Source organism: Nothobranchius furzeri, chromosome 3, assembly GCF_043380555.1.
Source record: "Nothobranchius furzeri strain GRZ-AD chromosome 3, NfurGRZ-RIMD1, whole genome shotgun sequence".
Classification (NCBI taxonomy): domain Eukaryota; kingdom Metazoa; phylum Chordata; class Actinopteri; order Cyprinodontiformes; family Nothobranchiidae; genus Nothobranchius; species Nothobranchius furzeri.
The window spans coordinates 77114335-77123765 of record NC_091743.1 but is presented as its reverse complement, the minus strand read 5'-3'; the positions used below and the strand labels follow the sequence as shown (position 1 = coordinate 77123765).

At 46.5% G+C, this 9431-nt stretch overlaps 1 protein-coding gene across 1 annotated transcript; it reads left to right on the top strand.

The window, feature by feature from the left end:
* The first annotated feature begins 1000 nt into the window (after window positions 1-1000).
* mkrn2 (makorin, ring finger protein, 2) lies at window positions 1001-8655 on the top strand. The gene is made up of 10 exons (XM_015958348.3): window positions 1001-1135; window positions 4142-4270; window positions 4450-4559; window positions 5674-5802; window positions 5899-6074; window positions 6161-6226; window positions 6297-6445; window positions 7697-7807; window positions 7924-8068; window positions 8159-8655. Exons 1-10 carry the CDS (start codon window positions 1110-1112, stop codon window positions 8321-8323), a joined length of 1206 nt encoding a protein of 401 aa, XP_015813834.3. The 5' UTR covers window positions 1001-1109; the 3' UTR covers window positions 8324-8655.
* The last annotated feature ends 776 nt before the right edge of the window (window positions 8656-9431 follow it).

Sequence of the window (9431 nt, the reverse complement as noted above, 5' to 3'; positions counted from 1 at the left end):
GGGTTTGATTCCTGGTCGGGTCATACCAGAGACTGAGAAAATGGGACCCAATGTCTCCCTGCTTGACACTCAGCATCAAAGATTGGATTGAGAGGTTAAACAACCAAATGGTTCCAGAATGTGGCTGTGTCTGCAGCTCACCGCTCCCCCAGGGGGGTCAAATGCGAACAAATTTCGCACACACATCAGTGTGTGTGACAACTGATGGGACTTTGACTTTAAGAACTTAGCTGATACAGGACATGAAAACATGCTGCAGTGTTTCACCGACTGAATCACTGAAAGGGCACAGACCCAACTCCAATTTAAATCTTTCCTTCAAGAATTCTGCAACAGGGTTAATTATTTTGAATTGTGTTTCTTGGTGCAGCTGGCCACTTTACATATTTAGATAATCCTTTTTATGTAGAATTGGTCACTAAAAGCTTGGAAACATCATTCCTGAATGATTATCATGAAAATAATAGATTTAAATGTTGCATTAATAACCTTGTTAACAAAATTTTCATCCAGTAAATTACAATCTGCTGTTTTTAGGTTAGGCAGCACTGTTTCAACAACTGAAAACAACACTGTGTTGTAAATTAGCTGCTTTAAAGCCACAGGAATAGTCTTACGAACCTGCTGGTGTTCCCTTTGGGTACAACCTAAGTTATAATTCTTAATAAAAGGCACTAATTCTAACAATTTCCTTCAGAGGTACAAACAGTACAGTCTTTCAAATCAATTTCTGATAAATAGGGATTTGCTGTAAACTGTTATCACTATATTGTTCCATAAGGATATGGGGAGAGAAATTATGGGTAAAACACATTTTTCAAAAGGAAAGATTCTGCCAGGAAGCAGTTTTACAGGAATTTTACTAATCTCAAAATCTCATTTTAATTAAAAAAAATCAATCCATCCTAATTTCTTAAACACACATCTACGTAGTCAGAACAGAAGTAGGTTTCTTCTCAGGGTCCTCCAAGCCACACAGTGGCGCTGACGCACCGCGGCTGCACGAGTCTTCACGGTTATAATGCTTTCCGTCGGAGCTGTTAGACGGTGACACCGAGAGGACACTTCCGGCAGCGGTGATTGTGAGAGTCCAGAAAGTCGCGAGGAAGATGAGCAGCAAACAGGTGACCTGCAGGTGAGCACTGCCGTCTTTTCACTCACTAGCTTGTCCGAGCTGCGATAACGCGCATGCGCTGTCGTTCTCCCATTGTTTTTAGCCGATAGTTTTCAGTAAAAACTCGCCTACATTTTGAGCATGCGCAGTTAATAGAAAACGTTCAGGTTAGACGTAAACACCGTAGTCGAGATCAGATTAATACATGTTGACTGGTCTGACATAAATTAGCCTGTTACCATGGAAACCGCCATCCTCTCTTCAGGGTGGGCTTGAGCACGGTTCAACGAGCAAGATGATCCAGCTTGCTCAGAGATGTGATTTGATTAAAAGTCCCAGTCTAGATGGAACAAGTCCGGATAGAAACGCATGGGTACAGCTCACACAGGTCCAGTTCTGTAGATCACACAGGTCCAGTTCTATAGACACACACAGGTCCAGTTTTACAGATCACACAGGTCCAGTTCTATAGAAACACTCAGGTCCAGTTCTACAGATCACACAGGTCCAGTTCTATAGAAACACTCAGGTCCAGTTCTACAGATTACACAGGTCGAGTTCTGCAGAAACACTCAGGTCCAGTTCTACAGATTACACAGGTCCAGTTCTACAGATTACACAGGTCGAGTTCTGCAGAAACACTCAGGTCCAGTTCTACAGATTACACAGGTCGAGTTCTGCAGATCACAGGTCCAGTTCTATAGAAACACACAGGTCCAGTTCTGCAGATCACACAGGCCCAGTTCTACAGATCACACAGTTCTGCAGATCACACAGGTCCAGTTCTATAGAAACACACAGGTCCAGTTCTATAGAAACACACAGGTCCAGTTCTGCAGATCACACAGGCCCAGTTCTACAGATCACACAGTTCTGCAGATTACACAGGTCCAGTTCTATAGAAACACACAGGTCCAGTTCTACAGATCACACAGGTCCAGTTCTATAGAAACACTCAGGTCCAGTTCTGCAGATCACACAGGCCCAGTTCTACAGATCACACAGTTCTGCAGATCAAACAGGTCCAGTTCTACAGATCACACAGGCCCAGTTCTACAGATCACACAGGTCCAGTTCTACAGATCACACAGGTCCAGTTCTGCAGATCACACAGGTCCAGTTCTATAGAAGCACACAGGTCCAGTTCTATAGAAACACACAGGTCCAGTTCTGCAGATCACACAGGTCCAGTTCTACAGATTACACAGTTCTGCAGATCACACAGGTCCAGTTCTATAGAAACACACAGGTCCAGTTCTATAGAAACACACAGGTCCAGTTCTGCAGATCACACAGGTCCAGTTCTGCAGATCACACATGCCCAGTTCTACAGATCACACAGGTCCAGTTCTGCAGATCACACAGGTCCAGTTCTACAGATCACACAGTTCTGCAGATCACACAGGTCCAGTTCTATAGAAACACACAGGTCCAATTCTGCAGATCACACAGGTCCAGTTCTGCAGATCACACAGGTCCAGTTCTGCAGATCACACAGGTCCAGTTCTATAGAAACACACAGGTCCAGTTCTGCAGATCACACAGGCCCAGTTCTACAGATCACACAGTTCTGCAGATCACACAGGTCCAGTTCTATAGAAACACACAGGTCCAGTTCTGCAGATCACACAGGCCCAGTTCTGCAGATCACACAGGTCCAGTTCTGCAGATCACACAGATCCAGTTCTATAGAAACACACAGGTCCAATTCTGCAGATCACACAGGTCCAGTTCTGCAGACCACACAGGTCCAGTTCTGCAGATCACACAGGTCCAGTTCTATAGAAACACACAGGTCCAGTTCTGCAGATCACACAGGTCCAGTTCTGCAGATCACATTGGCCCAGTTCTACAGATCATACAGTTCTGCAGATCACACAGGTCCAGTTCTATAGAAACACACAGGTCCAGTTCTGCAGATCACACAGATCCAGTTCTATAGAAACACACAGGTCCAGTTCTGCAGATCACACAGGTCCAGTTCTGCAGATCACACAGGCCCAGTTCTACAGATCACACAGTTCTGCAGATCACACAGGTCCAGTTCTGCAGATCACACAGGTCCAGTTCTGCAGATCACACAGGTCCAGTTCTATAGAAACACACAGGTCCAGTTCTGCAGATCACACAGGCCCAGTTCTACAGATCACACAGTTCTGCAGATCACACAGGTCCAGTTCTATAGAAACACACAGGTCCAGTTCTGCAGATCACACAGGCCCAGTTCTGCAGATCACACAGGTCCAGTTCTGCAGATCACACAGATCTAGTTCTATAGAAACACACAGGTCCAGTTCTGCAGATCACACAGGCCCAGTTCTACAGATCACACAGTTCTGCAGATCACACAGGTCCAGTTCTATAGAAACACACAGGTCCAGTTCTGCAGATCACACAGGTCCAGTTCTGCAGATCACACAGGCCCAGTTCTACAGATCACACAGTTCTGCAGATCACACAGGTCCAGTTCTATAGAAACACACAGGTCCAGTTCTGCAGATCACATAGGTCCAGTTCTGCAGATCACACAGGTCCAGTTCTATAGAAACACACAGGTCCAGTTCTGCAGATCACACAGGTCCAGTTCTGCAGATCACAGAGGCCCTGTTCTACAGATCACACAGTTCTGCAGATAACACAGGTCCAGTTCTATAGAAACACACAGGTCCAGTTCTGCAGATCACACAGATCCAGTTCTATAGAAACACACAGGTCCAGTTCTGCAGATCACACAGGTCCAGTTCTGCAGATCACACAGGTCCAGTTCTGCAGATCACACAGGTCTAGTTCTACAGGTCAAACCGGTCCAGACCACTCTCTATTGGATGATTCGGTCCAAACGTGCTGCATGGAAGCCAAAAATTTCGGGGCTTCCTTCTCCCAGTCTGTTACATTTCATCATTAGAATGGGTGAACTTTTTGTGGAGTTAAAAAGAGGTGGATCACATGTTCAGAGCTGGGGTTACCTGAGTAAATGGAACATGACAGGCAATCATCAGTAAGGTTGACAGGTGTGCTTCGTTTCAGGTATTTCATCCATGGAGTGTGCAGAGAGGGCAGCCGCTGTATGTTCTCTCATGACCCGAACAACAGTAAACCATCAACCATCTGCAAGTTCTACCAGAGAGGAGTGTGTGCCTACGGAGAGCGCTGCAGGTGAGACAAGCCTGACGGGCAACAGGTCAGTCTGGTAGGTAGCAGATTAATCTGACAGGAAATGATTCACCTGACAGGTAATATTGGCTCCGTTTGACCTAGACAGTAGTAAAGCATCTGCTGATTGGGTGTGGTTGCATCGCTTGGACAGGTATGATGGTTGTGTGATGTGTGTACAGGTATGATCACATAAAACCCACACCCAGAGGAGGAGGGGGTGCACCTTCAGAGGACCTGGCAGGTGGAGGCAGAGGTGAAGCCAAGAGGACATTGGTTCTGAGGGACAGAGGTAAACACGTGTTTTTGGTTTCAGCCTTGAACACCTGTAGAGTAGGTGATATCAGCACCTAAATTAGCTATTATTTGTGTGTGTGTGTGTGTGTGTGTTTTCAGTTTGTTACACCTGAGGATTGTTCCACAGATCGAGCTAATCCCATAAATCAGGCTCACTCAAAAAAAATCCCGGCTCATTTCCCAGTTTGGTTCCTCGAGTGAGTGTTATGGCCCCTTCTTCTTGCCTGCCGGCGGCACCAAGGTGGTGCATCTCTGCCTCCGCTGGCCCACAGCAGTTGCATCTTTATTTTTAGTGGCTAAATTATTAATAAATGTGGGTTTAATCTTTTAAAATTGAGTTCTAGTTGAATTTGTATCCTTCTGAAGAATATTGTTGTGTTTAATCTTCATTAGCAGCCAGGAGCGTTTGATTCCACTGATGCTGCTCCTGCTTTAGTCTGGGATGGACCCGTATCATTAACATGCTGTCCTCTTTATGTTAAATAGCTTTAAATACTTACATCTGCCAACATAACATGTGTAAAAGGAAAACTTTATAGGTGTGACTATACATTTTAACAGCTTGTACTCTGGACAGCAGACAAGTCGGGTTAAGTGTCTTGCCCAAGGACACAACGACAGCGACGAACTGAGCGGGGCGAGCACTTAACTCCCGTGCCACCGTCATGGCAACAGACCAAATTTCACTTGGGGTACAATATCCCTTTAAAGACATGAGGGTCAGGTGACCAACATGAACTTATCTTCTTAAAACTCACAGCTGCTCAACTAAATGGCTCCAGCTGCCCAGCTTTCATCAAACAGCTGAAACCTTTGTAATCCTTGTAGGCGTGAATTAATTCTTGCTCTACCTGGGAGAAGGACGTGGCTCTTTCTTTTCCTTCCATTCTCACTCATCTAGCATGGATTAACGGACTGCCTCCACCTGAGCATCGTTTGTGGAACAGAATAAACCTAGCTAGACTCAACTGATAAGCTAACTCAAGTGAGGACTTTTAAATGTGCCTCGATTTTCAGAGTTTGCTTCAACAAACAAGCCTCTGGTGATGTTCAACATGCGACTGTGGTGGCCACACCCCCTCTGTCACCACATCTCTTCTGCTTTTCAGCTCTGGGTGGTGATGCTGCGTTTGGCGGCCCAGTACACAGTTTGGACTCAGGCTTCTCTGCAGCAGCAGCCCCACAGACATATGTGGACGCCATCAGAACTGGACTGGATGTCTTGGCACTAGAACAAGGTCTGGATTGACCCGTCTGATTGGCTGCTCTGTTTGATGTCATCAGTGTGCTTGGAGAAGGGGGGATAAACTTCTATCTACCTGCCTTTTCTGCAGAATCCCATCCAGTAGGCGGGGCTTACCAAAATGTCCCCCAGCTGTGTCCCTACGCTGCCGCTGGACACTGTCACTTTGAGGACAGATGCACATATCTCCATGGCAACCTGTGTGATGTATGCGGCCTGCAAGTGCTCCACCCCTATGATGCTGAGCAGAGGAGAGCGCATGAGAAGGTTGGACTAGGTTCTGTTAATGGAGATGTCTTTGAGTCCAGGATGGTGGGAACCTAACGTGTGTGTGCATGCGTGTTTCCCCACAGATGTGCATGCTGGCATTTGAGGCTGATATGGAGAAGGCCTTTGCAGCTCAGCTCAGCCAGGATAAGGTGAGTTGGTTGAGTATGTAAGCTGGTTGCCTTGACGGCGGCCATCCTCACTGTTGTTGTTGTTGTTCAGGTGTGTTCCATCTGCATGGAGGTGGTGGTTCAGAAGTCGAATCCGTCAGAGCGAAGGTTTGGCATCCTTTCCTCCTGCTGCCACACCTTCTGTCTCACCTGCATCCGACAGTGGCGAGGAACCAGAACCTTCTGCAACAAGATCATCAAGTGAGAGTCGGATTCAAACCATCCAGGGTCCGGGGCCAGAATCTGGGACTGGGGCAGAATCGGGTCCTAAGAAGTTTTTTTTAGACCCAGAAGACTCTGGAGTAGGTGTGAGCGAGTGTGGGACTGGTTCTGTCTCCCTGTGATGGACTTGAGACTAGAGGTCAACCAATACCGGTTCTTCTATTGCCGCTGCCAATATGTGGGAGACACGATCAGTCGATGGCCGATACATACTGCTGGTTTTTATGGGCTGATCTTCATCCAGTCATTTTCCACCTCATGCTGAAATGTTACTGATGGCATCAGTTGATGCACGAAATCTCTGAAGTCGAATCGGTTATGAACTCTGACTTTAACTTATCTTAACTTTGTGCACTGCTCAGGGTTAAAGTCAGGCACCTAAATTAAGTACATTTAGAGTATTTATTATACAGATGTCATTAGTGAACGTAAATTTAAAGTAAATTGTGCAACAGCACTGGGATGCCTGAGGATGCGCCTGACTTTAAATCAGCTTTACTAAGGACAAATATCGAGCTGATATAAATGTCTACCCCTGCTTAAGACAGGTCCAGGTGTCCTCCACCTCTTTCTGTTTAATGCTGGAGTTAGACACGAGCTCCCTGCGACCCGAGTGAGTGAGTTTCTTATTTCCTGTTGCCATGGCGGGGTCTCTAGAGGTTCTGACTCGTACACGGCTCTGACCTGCTGATTTTCACAACTTCTGATTGATTTCTAACAACTGAAAATACCAGATTACCCAAAAAAAAGATTAACATGAAGATTATGAATCTATAAGGAAAACGCTCCACCCTGAAGATACGTTACTTCCAACGTGCGTTAACATTTATTGCTCACATGTTTGTGACCTGAGACTAATCCTTGATTATTAGGATCATGGTAAAAGTTTTCTACAGGTTAAACTGTAAAAATGTTCATTAATGTCAGTAATCCAGCTCAGACTGAGAGACCATCTAAAAGCCGAAGAACCCTCTGCAGGTGTTCTGGATTCATTAGCTGATTAGAGTGCGACACTTTGGATTAGCAAGGAACGAGTCTGTCTCGTAGATTATTTTCACCTTTAGGTTGGATTACTGACATAAATGAACTCCTGGACCAGTTTCATCTGTAGGTGCAGGAACGGGATCGGTTTGTGTCTCTGAGACGGAGATCGCATACACATCTGCTTTAAAAAGCATCTTTGCTAGTCTGTGGTTCTGTTGGACCTGAGCGTCTCTCTCTGCGTCTTAGATCGTGTCCGGAGTGTCGGGTCGCCTCGGAGTTCGTCATTCCCTCTGTGTACTGGGTGGAGGATCAGGCAGAGAAGGACAACCTGATCGAACTCTTCAAGTCAGGTGTCAGGTGAGCTTTGTGCTTGAGCCCCGCCCACTTATCTTCAGCCAATGAGCTGCTAGTTTATAAAGGAAGTTAAAGCCGCAGGTGGAAGTGTGTTTTCATGTGTTGTTGTTTGTGTGCAGTAAGAAGGCCTGTAAGTACTTTGATCAGGGTCGTGGCTCGTGTCCTTTTGGAGGGAAGTGCTTGTATCTTCACACCTTCCCAGACGGCACGCGAGCAGAACCGGACCGGCCTCGGAAGCAGCTGAGCTCAGAGGGGAACGTCCGGGTAAGAAACCACAGCTTTTTCCTGGGAGCGGTAGTCCATCATCAGCTGGATTTGTAGTTTCTGATGCTGAGTTGTGTTTTCTCTGTTTAGTTCATGAACAACGTTCATTTGTGGGATTTCATCGAGGAGCGTGAACAGCGATCAGAACCGCCCCTTCCGTCCCTGGATGATGACCTCACAGAGCTGCGGGAACTCTTCATGCAGATGTCGGGTCCAAGCCAGGAAGAGTCAGAGGCTCCGCCCACTGTAGACTAGTGAAGATGTTCCTCCCTTAGTACCTGCTGTCTCCGTGGTAACCTGTGGCTCAGCTGGATCAGATCACCATATTCGCTCACATTGAATCGTTTGACCTCTCTGTAACCTCCTGCATTTGTTTCTGCCGGTTTAATTAAGGAAATTAAAGAGTATTTATTGTGTTTAAAAGGAAAATTGGGAACTGTAAATGAATTTTAGCATCTAGTTGAAACTAATCTCACACCTGAGTGTTTGATTCTCACGCGGATGTTAAATGATCACAACATCAGGAGAACCAAAGCTGTCTGCAGATCAAAAGTGTAAACGTGCTGAAATAAAAAGTTTGTGTTTGATTCTGAGCTGCATTGTTGCTCCTGGAAACCTGAAACCTCCAGTTCAATGTCTCCTCAGATGGAGAAAACCAACGTTAACCAGAGAAAGCTACCGAACGCTAACGCAGCTTTGAGTCTAGTCTCTAACTCACACCTTCATACTTTCAACCAAAACCCCGATGAAGGTTCACCATCCAGAAAGGATGAGCGCAGCCTCCACGGGTGGAGGTCCTCCTGTCCACCTACAGCTGAAGGACAAGTGACACAGCAAGGCTCACTGGTTCAAGAGGAGTCAAGGAGGACATCTGTTTTCAAACATCTGCTTTCACTCCGGTCCTCAGCTTCTACTGATGAAGATCTCAGTACAGTTAATCAGCCTGAAGCTCTTTGAATGGACGTCTTCTGAGATGAGAAGTCTTCCGATGGGAAGAGGCGGTCCAGTTCACCCAACGAGGCACAGATTCTGATCTGGAGGCTCACCATGAGCAGGAATGACTCAGTGGTTCCACCACCCTGAAGGAAGGAGTGGGTGAATTCTCAGCTCCACAGCAGGCTGGAGGTGGATCCATCTGTCCTTTGGAGCGGGCTTCCTCTGGCTCCACACGTGTTGGTCTGTCATCTTCACCCTGAACTTGTTTAGTGGAGAAGACTCCAGATTCAGACTTCACTGCTTTCTGGTTTCTTGTCTCCTCCAATTACATTAATCCAGTCAGAGCACCTTATCTCCCCACAGCTGAGAGCAGAGAGTCATGTGGGAACAGGTGGCAGGGACACCTCCTCCTCCTCCTTCTGCTGCT

What these genes read in the sequence shown, in the direction of transcription:
- mkrn2 (XM_015958348.3), top strand. Translation starts at nt 1,110, where the DNA reads ATGAGCAGCAAACAGGTGACCTGCAG. An exon ending in CTCAGCTCAGCCAGGATAAG is followed by an intron (nt 6,227 to 6,296) that starts GTGAGTTGGTTG and finishes GTTGTTGTTCAG; the next exon opens with GTGTGTTCCATCTGCATGGA. An exon ending in GCTCAGAGGGGAACGTCCGG is followed by an intron (nt 8,069 to 8,158) that starts GTAAGAAACCAC and finishes TTCTCTGTTTAG; the next exon opens with TTCATGAACAACGTTCATTT.